This window comes from Delphinus delphis, chromosome 1, assembly GCF_949987515.2.
Source record: "Delphinus delphis chromosome 1, mDelDel1.2, whole genome shotgun sequence".
NCBI lineage: Eukaryota > Metazoa > Chordata > Mammalia > Artiodactyla > Delphinidae > Delphinus > Delphinus delphis.
In genome coordinates this window covers 32,881,190-32,900,458 of record NC_082683.1, presented here as the reverse complement: position 1 = coordinate 32,900,458, position 19,269 = coordinate 32,881,190, and the positions used below count along the sequence as shown (strand labels likewise).

The window sequence follows — 19,269 nt, the reverse complement described above, 5'->3', positions numbered from 1 at the left end:
GGAATTCATCAAAGATGACACAACAACAAAGATGTTGTTATTAAATGCCGAGAACCAGTTCCAGCTCCACCACTTGTGTACTGGGACCTGTCAAGTCACAGAAGCCGCCTGAAGCCCAAGTCCTCACATCCGTTAAACGGGGTTGAGAATCTCCGCATCGCCTGTGTCACAGGACTGCTGAGGATTCAAAATTATAATGAGTGTGGATGTAAGTGCGCCACGCACACGTAGTGAACTTCTTTAAAATGCAGCATCTTCGTTCTGGGCGGCCGGTAAGTAAGGAGGCCAGCTGTGGGGCCGAAGCCGACCTTTCCCCGGCACCTGGAGGCCGTCCGGCTCCGCGAGCTCCCAGGACCCCTCCGCCCGCCGAAGTCCGGGCGCGCCGGAGGGGGCCGCAGCCAGGCCGCCGAGCCCATCCCCCACCGCGGCGGGCGTGGCTCGGACCTTGATCCCCCTCTAACGAAGCTAAGGCCGTGCCTTAAGGCCGGAGGGCGAGGGCCGCGGCAGTCCGAATGGAGCGGCGACCGCCGAGCCGCTTGGGGCTGGCTGGGCAGAGGGGGCTCCCGAGCCTCTACGGCCCTCTCCGTCCCACGAGCCACCCTGGCACCCTGGTCAGGCGAGACAGGCCGCGCTGAAATGGGCGCTGCCGGGACCCGCAGCCCTGCACCCGCGGCCTTCCCCCGCCGCCCCACGCCCCCCGCGGCCGGTCTCCCCGGCGGCGCCCGGCCACGCGGCCCCGTGCGCGGGAGCCGGCTCCTTGCCGGCCTGGCCGCCCGCCCCACTCCCTTTAGGCACGCAGCCCATTGGGCAGGCCGGCGGGCCACCTCACCCCTGATTGGTGGGAGCTGTGTCTGTCACCGGCGGTGGGGCTGTCCCGCGCCGGGCTCTGCTCCTGCCTCCGACTCCTGCACGGGAGAACAGCTCCCGCGGGATCCCTGGAGTCAGCCTACCTGAGGCCGGCTTTAAATCCTGCCGTCGGCTTAAGAGCTGAGAGGGCGACGCTCACGCTGAGCCCCCGGCAGCCAGTGCACCAGCCCGACCGCATGCGCCGGGCAGTCTTTCACGGAGGCGGGCTCTAGGCGGTGCGCACGCAGAGGCGGGGGGCGGGGTGGGGGCGCGGGCCCGCCCCAGGGCGGGACCTGGGTGCGCCGGCCTCAGGGTCCGGAGTGCGCCGGCGCGAGGCCGGCGCGCTTTGCTAGTAGTGCTGCCTGCTTCTCCGGATCAATTTCCCAGCGCTGCCGTCGCCCGGCAGACGCAAGAGGTACGAGACGGGGCAGGTCATGGCGTCTTTGCCTTGTAGCCTTTGTCACAGCCAGTGGTTCAGGCTTCCTCTTTTGAGGGGGAGGAGACCATGTTTTGACTCACACCTGGCAAATCCATCGCCTGGCTCCAGCCCCCCCCCCGCCACCCCGCAAAGGCCTTCTAGGAGAGGCGAGATCCATCACACCGTGTCCCTGAACCGTCTGACCTTGTGGGCAAGGTGGTGCGACCCCAACCCATCTCTCTCTCTCACGCGGCGCCCTCTGAACCAAGGGATGCCGACAGTGTCACTCTCCGCCTCTATTACAGGGAAGGCCAAGACGGCGGCTGGGCGCTGGCTCCTTCCTCAGCTGATGGGAGTAAGAATGAGAGAAGCAGAAAGAAAAGCCGGTGTGAAAGCCTCAGTCGCCCAGCCGAGTTGGAGGCCAGTGTCGCTGCATTGGAGAGAGCCAAAGGAAGAGAAATCAATACGGCGTGGCCACACTGCGCAGAGCATTATAGACCAAGGATTTTCTTTCCCCCTAAGGGCAGTGGAAAGCCATAGAAAGTTTTTTGAGGAGGCGGCTTGGTTTTGCTTTGAATAGTGAATATATGTTTTTTTCTCCAAACACTGTACAAGTGTATACTTAAAAAGTAAGTCTCTGCATCCCAGTGTTCTGTTTTCTTCCTTAGAAGCAGTTTGTCACAAGTTCTTGTATACCATCATTGCGGGATGTAAAGAAAAGGTGTGACATGATCAGACTTGTGTTTCAGGAAAATGACTCAACCAAATGGATTCCAAGAAACCAGTCAGGAGATTTCTGCAATGGCCCCAAAGAGAGGCTTCTGGCTTCTTCTATCTGAATCACCACTTCTCCCGCTCTGCAAACTGCACTCAGCTCCAGACCGAAAACATGCTTCCGGTGTTTTACAGCCACACTTCTTTCAAGAAACATTTGGTGTTTATCAAAGTGCCTGGGACATGATAGACACTGAGAACATACTTGTCGAAGTAACGAAGGAGCTGTAGAAGATATAAAATTAGCCCCTCACTTAGCCACTCTACTGGGTGACCACTTTACCCTTTCCTCTCCTTCTGTAAACCTCTACTCTCTCTCAGCGGATGGTCTTGCTTCCTATTTCATTGAGAAAATAGAAGCCATCAAGAGAACTTCCTTGAGCTCCCACCACCCTATCCATCAACCTACTTTCGTCTGTGCATACAAGCTCTGCCTTGTCTTCTGTGCTGTGGACAAACTGTCCATGAGCCTCTTCTCATTGCTTCAAGTGCCATATCCTCTCATCAATTCAAGAATGTCCCGCTAGTAGTTCTCCCCTCCTGCGTCATCGATTTTCCCTCTCTCCTAGATCACTTCCACTAACATGATGCAGTTTCTCCCGTCTTAAAACAAAACCCCTCCCTTGACTGTACGTAATTCTCTGGCTATCCCTCCATTTCTCTGTGCCCCTTTTCAACACAACTCCTAGAAAATGTTGTTTATGCTTGCTGTCTCCAATTTCTTCCCTCTCTCTTGAACTCATTCTGTCAGGCTGTTGCTCATGTAATTCCACTGAAACTGCTCTTGTTAAAAATTAACTTCTACCTTCCCCCACCTCGTCTCTATACCAGCCTAGACTCACTAGCCCCAGATAAAGACACCAGTGTGGCTGCATATGCATGATGTGAGTGTGTGTGTGTGTGTGTGTATTTGCATATTTGGGCAGCTCCTCTCACCCACCTTGAGCTCACAGACTCCCTGTGGATTTCTGGGTGCAACCATCCTGTCCCCACATCCTGCCCCTAAACTTACTACTTCGCTAACAGTATTTGTCACAGCTTGGTCACTCCTTCCTTAAAATGTGTTCTTTACTTGGTTTCTAGGAAACCACTTTCTCAGTTTTTCTCCTATTTCATAGGCCTCTCCTTCTGCATCTCCTTTCCTAGATCCTTTCCGCCTCCTGACCTCTAAACTTCGGTATGCCTCAAGGCTCAGAAGATCCCTTCTCCACCTATAATCATTCTCTGGATGATCTCATTCAGGCTTTAAATACCAGACTTTAAATACTAGGCTTTAAATACCATCTGTATCCTGACAACTCACAAATTTGTATTTCCAGCCTAGACCTCTCTCCTTATCTCCAGTTTTGGGGCCCTTCTAAGCACGAGGTCCCAAAGTCTGCCCTGCGCAAATGTACAAAAGGCCACGCACCTTGTCTTCAGCTGTGACGATTCTTTGATGCTGTTCGTGCTCCAGAGCTCCCCCTGGGATCAGGCTGAGGCTAGACTCAGCTAAACCACGGATTGCAACCTTTCTGTAAAGGGCCAGAGATAGTCAATATTTTAGACTTTGTGAGCTATACCGTCTCGGTCACAACTCCTCAACTCCATCTTCATAGCCCAAAAGCCACCATAAGTGATACGTAAACAAAGTAAGTGTGACTGTGTTCCAGTACAACTCTTTACAGAAATACAGATTTGGTCTGAAGGCCAGTTTGCAAACCCCTAAGCTAAACACACCTCTTGTCCAGCTTCTTCCTGCCCTATCCTGCCTCCCTCATTCCCTTACAGGGTGCACTTGAGAGCATTCCTCAATTATTACCCGGGAACCGCATCTCAGACTTGGTTCCTAGGGAGCCCAACCCAAGGCAGCACGCCCCCTGCAGGTCCCTCCCGTAGTGCACTCGCTTACCTTGAGACGCTTCTCACAGGGTGCTCACATTGCCTACTACTTGCTTGTCTGTCTCCTCCACACCAGATTGTAATCTCCCTGAGGTTACCTGACCTTTCTGTGTCTCAGTTCCCTTATCAGGTACAGTCTTGTTGGCCTTTTAATAACCAGGACCCAGCATATTTAATTCCCACTACTGCCCTGTGATACACATGCCACCATTATTGCTGTATTTCATATGATAAAGCCAAGACTGAAAAGCATGAATGCCCTCCCAAGAGCACATGTAAAGTTTCACTTTGAATCCTCTCTCCATTTTGCACCCCTCATTCTATCCATCACCAGATCTTGCTTATTGTTTTCTAGCCAAGGCTACTTTGAGTTACTTTTTTCACTTTCACATTAATATCCTAGCCTGGCATTCTGGTAGATTATCTGCTGGAGAAACGGGGCAGGAGAGAGCCTACAACTATTGACTAAAATTTGTTGTTTTTTGTTTTTTGGGGTTTTTTTTTTTTTACCAGATTGGAGTTATTTATTCTAAAATTACATTTTACTTAGTTTTTAATAACTATGTAAACAGTACAAAATTCAAAAGGTAAAAAGGAATACACAGTCAAAGCCTTCCCCCCCATACCTATGCCCAGCCACCTAGTTTTCCTCCTCGAGACAACGACTAATACCAGTTTCTTGTTTATCTTTCAAGAGACACTCTGTGCACATGTTTGTATCCTTTCTTACTGGCTATATATTGTTTTAGCATGAATGTGTTATGTTGGATTTTCCTCCCTTGAGCGCTAAGCTTTCTTTAATGATGTTATTTGGCAAATTAGATGGTTATACCCTCACTTTGTTCATGAACGGATTTAAGGCCACTTGTGTGTGTGTGTGTGTGTGTGTGTGTGTGTGTGTGTGTAAAATATGAGAGAAAAATGAAGCAAAGGAAAAATAAGGGTAGGAACTTTTTCTCTTCAGTGATACTCCATTGCCTTCAGGATAAAGTCAAACTTCACTTTGATGTATGAGGCTGTGCGAAAATTGGCCTCAGTTTACCCCTCTAGCCACATGACCCACCCTAGGCTCCAGCCACACTGGACTCTTCTAGTACCCTGAACATGCCATTTGTTCTCTTTCTCACATCTGGATCTTCACACAGACCGCTGATGGAATATCCCCTTTGTCTTACTAAAGTCACATTTCAGCCTGGCCTAACTCATGTGGACAGCCTCCTTCCCTTGAGTTGGGGTTCATCTTTCTCCCCCATGTTTCTGTTGTTGCCTGGATTTCCCGAAGCATAGCACCTACAGATTGTGGGGGGGTTTTCTTTTTGTTTTAATTTATTGATTTATTTTTGGCTGCATTGGGTCTTCGTTGCTGCACACCGGCTTCTCTCTAGTTGCGGCAAGCGGGGGCTGCTCTTTGTTGCGGTACGCGGGCTTCTCATTGCAGTGGCTTCTCTTGTTGCAGAGCACGGGCTCTAGGCGCACGGGCTTCAGTAGTTGTGGCTCGCGGGCTCTCTAGAGCGCAGGCTCAGTAGTTGTGGCGCACGGGCTTAGTTGCTCTGTGGCATGTGGGATCTTACTGGACCAGGGCTCGAACCCGTGTTCTCTGCATTGGCAGGTGGATTCTTAACCACTGTGCCACCAGGGAAGCCCAAGAAATGATTTTTTAAAATACATAAATCCACGTAAAGGCGGGGAGAACAGGAGAGATGACAGGAGTAAACATTTTGTTTGTTTGTTTGTTTGTTTTTGCGGTACGTGGGCCTCTCACTGTTGTGGCCTCTCCCGTTGCAGAGCACAGGCTCCGGATGCGCAGGCTCAGCGGCCATGGCTCACGGGCCCAGCTGTTCCACGGCATGTGGGATCCTCCTGGACCGGGTCACGAACCCATGTCCCCTGCATCGGCAGGCGGACTCCCAACCACTGCGCCACCAGGGAAGCCCCCAGGAGTAAACATTTTGGAAGCAAGAAATTAGATGAATGAATGAAAACTGAGCAAACTTAACAGAGACAAAACCCCAGCCAGCAGTGGGGAAACTGAGAACCAAGTTGGTTTACACTGAGGGCAGGAGGGATTATTACAGGAATGAGACCTTGCACAACTGTACGGGGAGCTGAGGAAGTGAAGGTCCAGAGTGGGGAGAAGGGGGATCAGAGAAGTCAGTAACAAATCCTCCTAGAAAATGATCAAAAGTGGACAACGTGGAGCTTACTGGGAAACAGAGAAGCAGGGCATGTCCAGCCGCTGGGAAAGGGGGCTTGTGCAGAGGCCTGTGGGGAGCTGGGGCCTCGGGTAGCTACACGTCAGTGGGCCCAAGCCTCTGGTGGTGTGCCCAGGGCCACTGTGGGCATTTGGGGAGAGGAACTGAGTGTGGCTAAGAGGACAAGTTGGACCCCACCGAGCATGTCTGCATCTGTCACCATGTCACCTTCAGACAATAATGGTGCCGCTGAGCTTCTACCCCCCAATCCTCACAGCAATCCCTCCGTTGGACCCTCTCTCACACGGAACTCTATAGGGAAAGGGATTCCAGGAAATATGGTTCCACTTTAACCAAGTTGAGAGTAAAACTTGGAACACCTCGAGTGCAGGGGACAAGAATTCGGAAGGAGGCTGGACGCCGGCTCCGGGGGTACCACAGCAGACCCGGCTTGCTCGTGCCTGGAGTACGGGCTGAGAGAAGGAAATTCTGTCTAGCCTGATGCTCCTGTAGCTTTGGGGCTCTCCTTCCACTGAATGCATATCCCAGCTAAAACACCCTCTACTTTTCCACTTGGAATTGTCACTTTCAATTTTGAATGCCTCCAAGTCGTGGCTCTGCTCTTTGCCTTTCATTCCATGTCAGACCCTGGCTTCCCATTCTGGTTGGCAGCTCCCGTGCCCATAGCCACTCGGAGTCCAAGCTAAGTCTTGTCACTGCTTGACGGGGCGGGAGGGGGGCACGGGGGGGGGGCGGCGGAGCTGCAGTGAATCCTCCCCACAGCCCTCCCAGGCCTTGCCTCCAGGCAGAAGGGAAACGCTGCTTTCATCCGTGAAGGTCCTCTTTCTTCTCCAGCGAGCCCAGCCTGCCTTTCTTACCTTCTCCAGAAAGCGCTGGCCTCAGGTCTGCATTCTGCCTCACAGCCTCCCTCTCTGGCATAACTCGCTTCTCCAGTGTCAACACCTGCATTCTTTAAGAGGCCTCCTCCACAGCCAGTGTGTGAAGGGTTCTGAATGCTCACTCCACTCCTACAGGCCCAGGGTGTGCTCTCTTGCCTCAATCAAAGGCCACCTTGCCCCGGCCGACAGGAAGCTAAGCCTCCGTGACAGACACCCTAATAGCTTAGCTAAGACAAATATTTCTCTCTCACTTACATAACAGCATTCGGGTGAGTGGTCCTGGCTGATAGACTGGTCATCCAGGGACCCACGTTCCTTCCATCTTTTTACTCTGCCTTCCCAAGGGTGTCATCCTCGTCTGCGTGGTCAAGGCCGGGTTCCTGCCGTGTCTGTATTCATATTCCTGCAGCAGTGGGGAAAGAAAGGAAGTGAAGGGAAAACGATTTCCTTTTAAGCGAATAATGGAGAAGTTGTCCACACCTTTTCTGTCACATCCCACTGGTCAGAACAGAATCAGAGGGCCACGTCTCGGCCGTAGGGGAGGCTGGGAAATGTTATCCCTAGCAGGGTGACCATCTGCCCAGGTAAACTCTTACGACTATGGAAAAAGTGGAGAATAGATTTGGGGGGAAAACAGAAGTCCACCACAGCCTGGCTTCCACCTAAGGCCTAGGGATAATCACTCTCTTCTGCATGCACTGCTCACTTCTGGTAATATCCCTTCCCCTTCCCCATCCCAGACAAAATTTACAGTCTACGCAGACCTAAGTTTTCTCGAAAAACATAAAAATGGCATCATCCGGTGTAGCAGATGCTATCATCACCCTGCCCACATCCTTAGCCCTCCAGGGCACATTACCCTGCCTTCCAGCTCTTTGTTCCTGAAAATCTTCACCTAGGACTTTCTGTGGCTGCCAGAGCCAGCTACACACACAGGGCAGGCCTGATGCACTGGAGAATTAACGTCCTTCCCCTGAGTCTAATTCAATTCAGCTCACCTCAACCAATGCTGATGCAAGCCCACCTGTTCCGGGCTCCATGCTGGGTACCAAGGATGCAGAGAAGCCCAGAGCTCCATCAGCACATGCTAGATGCCAGACGCAGTCCTGACTGCTTTACCTGCATCCCTCATTTACTTCTCAAGGCAGCCCTTTAGGGTTGATGCTCTTCTTCACTCTATTTTACAGATGACGAAACTGGGGCTTAGGAAGCATTAACACCTGCCCAAATCCCCAGCTTGTAATCAGCAGAGATGTTTGTCTGACTCCAAGACTACTGAATCTGATGAGAGATGCTCCCTGGCCCGAAAGCAGGGCGGGTAAGGGAAGAACTAACAATCTGTGTTGAACCCAACAAAGAAACATGTGAAACTAGACAGAGGATAGTTTCTTTCACCTTCTTGCTGGAGAGAATGTGTGCCGGTGAAGAGCTAAGGAACCACCACACCATCCCCGGGATGGCTTACAGGTGGATTGTTACCTGGGGGCAAATACAATTCTATATTTTTAAGCCACCATTATTTTGAATTTCTTAATAACAAACTCTTTTAACTCAGGGCTTCCCAATGCTTTTCACATTGTGGAACATGTAGAAAATGACAGTATTTATATGACACATCAGGGTGTACTCAAGATTTGGGAATGTGTATATAGGACGGGGTGAAAATACTAATTACATTTTCTGGATAGTACATAATTATGAAAAGAAATAAAATACAAAGTATTTAGGAAAATAGTAACCACTGAATTGGAGAAAACTTCCAAATAACATCTTTTCAAATTTTTGATAAGAAATCAGCTTGCTTCCATGAACATTTTATAATAGATTCTGTATTTGAAATGGCCACAAAATTCCTGATTATGTTCTTGCAATTATGGTCTCTTCGAGTTCATGAATATCACCATTGACAAATGTTCACAAGCAGATGCTGTGAATGGCAATGAGATCTACCATTTTTCCCCCACTTGTCAGAAACTCCTTTCTTGTTCTTAATACAATTAGGATCCTTTGAATTTTACTTTAATGATGCAATCGTTCTCTAAATCTAGTGGTTCGACTTTTTCTTTCACTGAAAAACATAATGTTGAAATTTCTCTTAATAATATAAAGGTCTTTAGAATACAATAGTACTTTGTTCAAGTTAAATACTTTAAAATTATGATGAAAATTTCTTCCAACTTACACAGACAATGCTCTATTAGTCTGAATCATTTTTCTTTAGGATTCAAACAATAACTCCAACTTAGTTCCCCAGTCATTTCACTTCTCCAAAAGTAAAATTTTTCTTTGATTCCATAAATGTTGTTAGCACGTATTAATATTGTGTGGAAGGACCCAAGACCACCCTCAGGCTCAATGATTTGCTAGAAGGACTCACAGAACTCAGAAAAGGTGGTATATTCATGGTTATGGTTTATGACAGTGAAAGGGTCATCTTCCAGGAGCTAGCTGGTCAAGGGCTAGTCCCAGAGACCTTGGCAATGTGCAATATTGGGCCACCCGTGCCTGCTGCGTTAACTCATGACTACACAAAGATACTTTCCTAGGATTCTTATAATTTTTGATCAAGTTCATTTAGACTCAGAAATGTCAATTAAGGGCTTCCCTGGTGGCACAGTGGTTGAGAGTCTGCCTGCCGATGCGGGGGACACAGGTTCGTGCCCCGGTCCAGGAAGATCCCACATGCCGCGGAGCGGCTGGGCCCGTGAGCCATGGCCGCTGAGCCTGCGCGTCCGGAGCCTGTGCTCCGCAACGTGAGAGGCCACAACAGTGAGAGGCCCTTGTACCGCAAAAAAAAAAAAAAAAAAAAAAAAAAAAAATGTCAATTAAGTAAGTCATATTTTGAAGCCAATTACTATCCTTCAAAAAAAAAATTGTAAAGCGAGACTGGTTCACAATTTTTACATTTCCTTTTTATTTTTTCAGCTCATAAAGTCTTGATAAAACTCTCTTTGGAGAGTCAACCCATTTCTGTATGAAACAGCAGAAAGTAGTTTTATTGTCCTATTTCTTCCCATAAGGCTGAAAATATACATGGCTGAGAGCCTTGGGTTTTAATTCACCATTTTGATGATATCATTGATTGTGGAATTCAGGAAATCTTTACAGACGTTAACTTTCTATGAATGAAAGAATGTGCTCCTGAAATCTCAGGATTTGGGGAATGAACTTGTGAAGTAAAGCCTTGACATTGTGTTGTTGCAGCCACCCCAGGAGACTACATACTCACCTGGTGTTGTCCATTCAAGGTGCTCATTTACCTCTGACTACTTCCTCCTCACTGGGTTCTGAGAATTCTGCTGCTGCTTCTAACTGACTGTGGTTACTGATGCCTGTAGATTCGGTCACGCTGCAATGCAAAATTTTTGGAGCTTCTAGATTAGCTTTGGTTCTATGTCTGAGATGTTTTCAATGCATCCATAAGATTGTTTGGAAATGGCAACTTCTCTATTTGCTTCTTCAGCCCCAAACTTAGTGCTGCTGATTTTCATGTAGGCTGGTGAATTGAGTGATTCTGCAAATGGGTGAGATATTTGACTTGGGCTATTAAGTGCAGGCTATTAACTTGCAACCGGTTTCTTGTGCTGTGCCTGAAAGTGTTGTAACAGAGCTTATGAAAGGACTTTGTTTCTTGCTTTGCAATGACAGACATTTACCGAAGATCAAGTCTTTTCCTGCAGTTTGCAGTTAGGTATAGGCAGAGGTGTTGTCTTTCTGCTCCTCCATCCTTAGCATGAAGCTTTTATTCTCACATTTGCCTCTATGTGTCCTCATGATCACAAGGTGGCTGCTTTAGCTCCAGCCTCAGGTTCACATTCCAGGCAGGAAGAATGGTGCAGCAAGGAGGAAGTGGCACCTCCATCAGGAAATCAATGCTTTCTCAGAAGCCTTCAGCACACCTCTACTTACTTCTCAGTGTCTAGAACTGGCCACCCTAGATGCAGATGGGAAATGTAGCTTTTTAGCTTGGTACATTGCCTCCTTGGGCAAAATCAGATATTGGTTTCCCTAATCTGGCCTCAACTCACTCTCAGATTTCATCTCATAATTCTTCCCCTTGATTTCTGTTCTTCAACCTTATTGATTATGACAGACAATGTTATTGCTCCATCAAGAGCCCTTCAGATCCCCTTTTCCCACTGTGTGTGTGGCCCCCAGCTTTGATATGCTTTTGTTTCCAATACCCAGTACCCATAGCTCTTTTGGGTGGCAGGGCAGCCTTTAGTCTGCTGAAGCCCACTTTGCCCACATAAAGTGTCTGAGCATTTACATCTCCTTGGAGTGACCCTAAATCAGGGATTGATAGGAATATGAAAGTCTCAGTTGCCTTCGATTGGGACAAACTCTAAGACGTAACTCATGAGCCAGAGCTCCCTTTGGGATCAGGCTGAGCCCACCCTCTGCAGGATTCTGCCTGAATTCAATCTTTTCTTGGCTTCCTTTTCTAGCCCTGCTTCCCCCGTGCCCTTCCTGGTTACTCCCCACCCCCATCCCTAAGGGAGCACTTAATAAATCACTTGCACACAAATTCTCATCTTAGCATCTGCTTCTGGATTCCTTGACTTAAAACACTGGCCTTCTCACTGTTCCTAGCATATGCTAAACCTGCTCCGACCACAGGGCCTTTGTACACCATCAGGGAAGCATGTATCTCTCAGAAACATGTGCAGTCCAGAGCTTCACTTTGCTCAGGTCTTTGCTCAAGTATCACCTCATCAGTGAGAATTTCCTTAACCACACTGACTAAAAGAGTCCCCCTCCATTAATTTCTTTTTTTTCTTTTTCTTTTTTTTAAAAATAAATTTATTTATTTATTTTTGGCTGTGTTGGGCCTTTGTTGCTGCGCTCGGGCTTTCTCTAGTTGTGGTGAGCGGGGGCTACTCTTCGTTGCGGTGCGCAGGCTTCTCACTGTGGTGGCTTCTCTTGTTGCAGAGCACGGGCTCTAGGCACACGGGCTTCAGTAGTTGCGGCACACAGGTTCAGTAGTTGTGGCTCACGGGCTCTAGAGCGCAGGCTCAGTAGTTGTGGCCCACGGGCTTAGTTGCTCCGCGGCATGTGGGATCTTCCCAGACCAGGGCTCGAACCCGTGTCCCCTGCATTGTCAGGTGGATTCTTAACCACTGCGCCACCAGGGAAGCCCCCCTCCATTAATTTCTATCCCTGCTTAATTTTCTTTAAATTTCATTTATCGCTGCTTTAACGGGATATAATATATTTTATTTTTGAGGTAAGAAAACAGCTCTTTAGATTCCATTAGCATTTAATGAGGCACTGAAACCGAGCAGGACCCTGTGGGGTTCCTGGGCATGGAAGACTTTCAAACAGTTGCTAGTCAGGGAAAGGAGGGGATGCAGAGACAAAGGAGGAACAGTCAAGAAACAATAGTGCAGCTTTGGGTCAGGGTCCTGGTTCCACCTCAAGGGATACACATAACAATATCTTTGAGCTCTTTTACAGAACTAAAACCCCTAACAAATGGAAGATGTTAGCATTCTTCATTCTAGGGAAGGTCACAGTTTGATAACCTCAAGAAGCTCATCAGGAGACCACCTGAGGCCACATTAAAGGAGTGCAGGCCCTGCACACACCCTGATCCTTATCAGCAACCCCGCCCTTGAACCACTGCTATAAAATTCCTCACCAAATCCTCCCATGTTGGGCCACACAGTTTTTCACATCACGAGCCTGCTGTGTTCCCCTTTGCCTGGCAAAGCAATAAAGCTTTTCTTTTCTACTTCGCCAAAAAAACTCTGTTTCCGAGATTCGATTCGGCACCAGTGCACAGAGGCTGAGTTTTCCACATCAACACCAAAGCCGAGTCAGGAGCCCCGAAATCGCTCATGGTCTCAAGGAGGATCCAGACTCCACAAACTTGTACTTACATATGCACTGCGAGGTTTCTGTAGTGGTCTATGCACAGGGTGATACAGGCAATCACTTTTGCCTGGGAAAATCCAGGAAGGAATCCAGGAAGAGGCCATATTTGACATTAAAGAAAGAGTACGTTTCTCAGGGAGAGAAGGTAGTTTGCAGCCCTATTGGGTGGAATAGCATATGAGAAGGCATAAAATCATGGCCTGTATGTGTGTATAAAACAGAGGGCTCCCCAGAGAGGGGCAGTTTACTAAGGAGAAAGCGGGCAATGACTTTGAGTGTTTAGCTTTGTCCAGAGGGCAGTGGAGAGCCATGGGTGGGGTTTAACCTGGTGGCGGGTCAGAGCTGGGTTTTAGCACATTTCCTCTGGTGGTGACATGAACGAAGTCCAGAGGGGAAAACAGGTCCCTTCTGCCAACCGTCCACTCACAGCTCCAGGTGCAGAGCTGAGATGTTGGCACCAGAGGGCGCTATGACCTAGGACAAGGGCCTCTAGTCTTCCCTGCCACGTTTGTGGTCACCGCGCTTCCAGCCCTCAGAGACCAGTCACACTTCCAGCTGGGTCACCGTTGCTGTCTGGTTGTCAGCACACCAAGCCTTGGGAAGTCTTTTGTATTGCATCTTGTTATTTGATTTCTCTTTCCATGCGATAATGACTTGAGACTGAGGTGCTGCTGGCGGTGCAATGGGGAATAAACTTCATGTCTTAGAGCGCATGCTCTAAACCAGAGGTGCTCCAAGTGGGACTCTTGGGGCCAGCAACAACAGCAACTGCTGTGAACATGTAAGAAATGCAGGTTCTCAGGGCCCACTCCAGACGTACTGAATCAGACACTCTGGCCCAGCAATCTCTGTTTTCACCAGCCCTTAGTTTGATTCTGATGCAGAATCAACGTTGAGAATCATTGGTCTAAGAAAGTACTGCAAATACTTTCCATACAAATGTATGGACGCCAAGGGGGAAAGTGGCGGGGCAGGGGTGGGGGTGGGGGTGGGGGTGGGATGAATTGGGAGATTGAGACTGACATGTATACACTGATGTGTGTGGAGTGGGTAGCTAATGAGAGCTTGCTGTATGGAAGAATGCATGAAATTCTAAAATTCAAAAAAAAAAAAAAAAAGGAAGTACTGCACAGTGTAGTGGTGCCCTCGAAGGAGTCAGTCCAGTGTGATGCCGAAAGGCCCCAACTCAGATGAGCAAGAGCCATGGGAGGCTTCCTGGAGGAGGTGTCATAGGAGTCGGCAGCAAGGCAGGGGAGGGAAGAGAAAGGCATTCCAAGCAGAGAGAACAATTGTGCCAAGCCCCATAAAAGGGAGAGCTTAGTCTTTTAGCAGACCCCAGCTGGAAGGGGACTCCCCCAGAGGAGCTCAATCTTTGTCCCCCCCGTGGACACTCCTGACTTTTCTTCAAGGGGTCTCATGTTTTGAAAGGTATTGTTTTACCAAAAGCTGCTCTAAATAGTGAATAATTCATCCATTTCCTGCTATTTATTAATCAATATCTGTAGCTCCAGTCAGAGTTTCTGATTAGCATGAGATGTTCACATTCACTACCCTGAATTAATAATAATAGTAACAACCGTTTGCCGAGGGCTGGCAAGCGCTTTGTGTGTGCTAGCTCGTTTAATCGCGACCCTACCCCTCTGAGTGGTGGTACTGTTATCACTGAAGAGGAAACTAGCACAAGAGAGGCTGGTCACTTGGCCAAAGGCCCAACTGGATACGCTCTACCTTGGGTCAGCCCTCCTGCAGAGTGGGCTCTATCAAATAGCCTCCCTGTTTCTTGGGAGTGATGGAGTTCCAGCCCCAAAGAAAGATACCTGGCCTGTCAGCACATATACCCTTATCCTGAGCAAATGCACAGTCCCTGTTACGCATTTAGAAGTACTAAAATAGCTCATGGTACCTATTTCCATCTTGAGAGTTCCCTAGGGTTCTGGGACTCCAGGTCAGAATCACTGAACTAGTCCAACATTCTCTCTCTTCCAACTCCCACTACGTAGATAAGAATATGAAAGCCCAAGGACGGGCAGTGAGGTGGAGGCAGCTTTCCAGGACCCCCTCAAAGCATTCCCTGATAGCCTGAAACTAAAAAGGAGCTTGCTGGTCCTTGGGTCATTATTATCTCTCCCCATCTGCTCCCTTCCCCTTTCTCGGCTACCCTCCCTAGCTTCCTTCCTTCTCAAGCATCTACTGAGTCCCTGCTCTGTGCCAGGCCCTGGCACCAGGGATACAAACACAAATAAGTCCTACAAGCCAGCCTTTCAATTTCCTGTGGGCTGTAGTGAGTGGCTGCCACATGCTTTTATTAATTTATCTCCATCACAAAAGCCATTTCCCTGCAGTTGTCAGCAGCAGCAACACCAACTCTATCCTCACCCACTGGCTTTGTAGGATAGAATATAGTATAGCCTGTCCCACCTCCCACTCCGTCCCCCCACCTCTCCGCCTTCTGTTCCTGAGAAGGGCAAGCTCCATGCCCCATTAGCCTTAACTGAGGTGTATAGGAGGTGCTGCCGTCTCCCTTTCTCGAAAGGGACCATTTGGTAAACTGACTTGCTGTATCTGCCTTCCTCCCTCCTGCCCTCCTGCCATAGATGGCCCACTGCTCATCCCTTTTCTCCCTTCCTTAGGTCAGTTTTACAGCCAGGCTTCACCATCTGCCTAGTGGGTGAGTTCTCTTGGTCTATGTTTGTGTTAATAAATAAGGTCAGGAAACATTTTCTGTGCTGGCTCCTGGGAATACAGACAGAAGTTGGACCTAGTGTCTGCCCTGGGGGAGCTCAAAATCTGGGGCAGGAAGGGAAAGCTTCTATGACCACGTTGTGAAAGGGCAACTGAACAAGGGAGCTTAATTGCTAAGGGTTCACCTGGACTGCACTTGGCTGTATATGTTTCGCCCCAGTGAGTACTGTGCAAACACAAGTGGCCTCTCTGGCTCCCTCAGGAAAGAGGGCAATCCTTGCAAACTCCACCTGCAAAGGGAAGCCAGGATACTTTGGGAGAAATCTCGAATAGCCAGGAGAGGGAAACGTGATCCAGCAAAAAAAAACCCTGTTTGTTAGCAGGCTGGGGGTCTGTCCTCAGAGACGGACTTTCAGTAACCAATTCAGTAACCAAAAATCATAAAAATGATTTTTAACATCGCTACAAAAGTGGCATGTGCTCAGAGAAAAAATCTTAAGTGATAGAGAAATAAATGTGAATTTCAACCTTTGCCTTTGGTGTGTAAATTTCCAGATACATCTAATCACATCTAATCATATATATATATATACAGGTATGTGTGTTTATATACAAATATATATGGAGAGAGTGAGAGATCATTTTAAAAACATAAATAAAAATATAATGACATTTAAATATATATAAATTGTCTGTATAGTAGTATTATATAGAGAGACAATATATATATTATTCAACTCTCTCTTTTTTTCAAAATAGAGCACTAAGTTGTGGGCATCTTCCCACGTTGGCATATATAGATAGCTCTCTCTCATTCTTTATCAGCTGTGTAGTATGAACATACCGTGAATTCCTCAATCCTCTGCTGATACCCATGTATTTCCAGTCTTTTGTTATTACAAACAATACTGCAGAGAACTTCCTGTATATTTATCTTTGCTCAATCTTGCCAGCGTTTCTATGAAATAAATTCTTAAAGGCGGAATTGACTGGATCAAAGGATGCATAAATATACAGTCTTGATAGGAATTGATGAATTCCTCTCCAAAAATAACGGACCAAATTTGAGAGAGCCTGGGGAGACTCCTCCCCAACACTGGGTTCCTTTAAGTTTTTGCCTACCTGATAGATGAAAAATATTATCACGTTGTTTTCACTTGGACTGGTTTTTCTGTGTCGTCAAGCATCTCTTCGTGTGTTCATTGGCTGTTTGAATGTCAGCTTCTGTAAAATGTATTTTCCCATGATATTTGCCTATTTTTCTTACTCATCTTTTTTCTTTTTTACTTTTCTTTCGTTATACGTTTTTTAAAAGTTGATTTGTAAGAGCTCTTTGCATATCAGGTTCTTAGCCTTCATCTATCATATGGAAAGGAAATCGATATATTCTTCAGAGTAGTGTTTGTCACTTGCTTTGTGTATTTTTTTCCCTATAGAAGTTTAAAAATATTTATGTAGTCAGATCTATCCATTTTTCCTTGATAATTTCTGGGATTTGTGTCATGTTTTAGAAAGATTTTTTTCCTACTCCATGATTAGGAAAACATTCTCTAATATTTTCTTCTAGAATTTTTATGGTTTTGTTTGTTATCTATACATAGTTACTCTGTGGGGAGTTTATTTTAGTGTATGCAATGAGCTACGGACACAGCTAGAATTTTTCCAGGTGGCCCATCAATTGTCCTAACATGTATTTTCCATTCACATATGTGAAATGCCACCCTTATCATATACCAAATTTGGTATCATATACCAAATTTCCTTTTCTCTTTTCCTAACCTTTCTGTAAGACTTTACCAGATCTTCTGGTGAGTTGTCCACCTTCCCACTGGCAGTGTAGGTCAAATTGTCTCCTCAAGGTGACTCTTCACCTCTCTCACAGCGTTCATTTATTCATTCAACAAATATTTCTGAGCACCTGCTCCATGCCAGGGACCATGGCAGGATTAGGAGGGACAGAGGGGATAACACACACATGGGCTCTGCTTCAGGGATGATTTTAGCAATTAACCCTCCAGGCCACTGGGATTTCCACGATTCTCAAGTTCCAGGGGCTCTTCACTGTCAGCCCAGGGACTCTCCTGGAAGCCACATGCAAACCTGGTTGCTTTCAGATGCCCCAAGCCATAGCTCAGCCAAGGCCAGTGGTAATGGGGCCAAAAAAAGATCGATTTTAAATAAACCTGGCTTCCTCTCCACCATTGTTAGACAGACCCTTATCCAGTTCACTCTGTTCCCATCAGATAAGAAAAAGCCAAAACAGACAGGGTCATTGGGAACTATGGTGTGCTGTGAGTTTTCGGAAATTTTTCTTTTTTTTTTTTTGAAGGGAGAGGAAGAAAACAGGAGAAAGGAACTGAGAAGACTAACTTATCTAGAAATTATCTTTGAATTCTGGCAGTGGAGAAGGCAGGACAGGGTCCATCTAGTCCTGTGACCTTGAGTGTGTCATTTAACTTCTCTGGGCTCCATCTCACACTCAGGGTCAACAGACAAGCGCTGTGGCAGGATCTCTTCTCACAAGATTTCGTCTGATCCTCAGGACACCTTTGCTGGTCATCACCCCAGGTTTATACACCGACACCCAAGATTCAAAAGGGAAATTGACATACCTGAAGCCGCTCATTTAGGAAAAGCAGAGCTAGGATTCAATCTGAATTTGGTTCTGAATCCCTCACCCTTTCTACTTTACCACAGATGTCCCATTTTTATGTAAGAGATTGTCCCACTCCCTCCAGCCCCAGGTCAGGGTGCCCTGTTGCGCTACGGGACACTTCTGAGAAGGGCAGGAAGAAGGGACTTGCCCACCAGAAATCAGGACTCACTATAAAATGGGCATCCAGGGGACTTCCCTGGCGGTCCGGTGGTTAAGACTCTGCACTCCCAATGCAGGGGGCATGGGTTTGATCCCTGGTCAGGGAACTAAGATCTGGCATGCCCCACAATGCAGCCCAAAAAAAGAAAAAAAAGTGTATCTGGGATCCCCCTGAAAAAAAATTAGCAAAGATACCAAATGTTGAATTTGTAAACACTTCTAAATAGAATGTTTTCAAAGTTTTTACTTAGAGATTTGAGCTGAATCCTATGAACATAGATTTTTAGATAAGATTTTATGACTACACAAAATTCCTGACCAAAAATTTCAAAAAATTACCTCTACAAATGACCATCACCACTCTTTTGCAACCATTTTGCACTTACAGTAATTGAAATTTTATTTAAAGAATCTAACAGCACTTCCTGTTCTGTCGTTGATGAAAAAAATTGCTTGAAAGAGTGTTAGTGGACTTTGAACTTTGCACAAGTATTTGTGCAACTTTGAACAAGTATTTCAAAGGACTAATAAAGCTCTTATTTGCAGAATGTTCATTGTTAGAACAGCCACCCTGCAGCTGCCCTGGGCACCAACAAAAGAACACAGCTACCAGGGATTGATCTAGGTTCTGTGGAAGCCTGAGGTTCATACAATTTGGGGGGAGGAGCTCTTTAAGAAAAAGATTACAAAATTACAAATGTACAAGTAGGTCTGACAGGAGATTGCATTATTGGGCCCAATTCTTCACCCTTCCTTGTGTCTGTTTCTTTGCTGGATGACTTTGCAATTCGGGCTCCTAAAGCAGCAGAGTATATTTCCACGGTTCTTGACTCTTTGGCCACATGACTTGCATGGCCAGTGAAGTGGGATGGCAGTGACAGCATG

The 19,269-nt window shown here is 47.2% G+C and overlaps 1 protein-coding gene across 4 annotated transcripts in view; it reads right to left on the bottom strand.

The window, feature by feature from the left end:
* The window catches only part of CTPS1 (CTP synthase 1), a 30,411-nt gene extending 29,366 nt beyond the window's left edge, over positions 1-1,045 (bottom strand). For 3 of the 4 annotated variants that reach the window (XM_060020338.2, XM_060020315.1, XM_060020323.1), the window contains exon 1: positions 830-954. Coding sequence is in view for 1 of the 4 variants with exons in the window: in XM_060020307.2 (XP_059876290.2) it covers positions 951-1,045 (95 nt within the window). In the remaining 3 variants the exon portion in view is untranslated. Of the gene's footprint in view, positions 1-829 lie in introns of all 4 variants that reach the window. The other variant, XM_060020307.2, reaches the window with a different exon arrangement.
* Between the last annotated feature and the right edge of the window lie 18,224 nt (positions 1,046-19,269).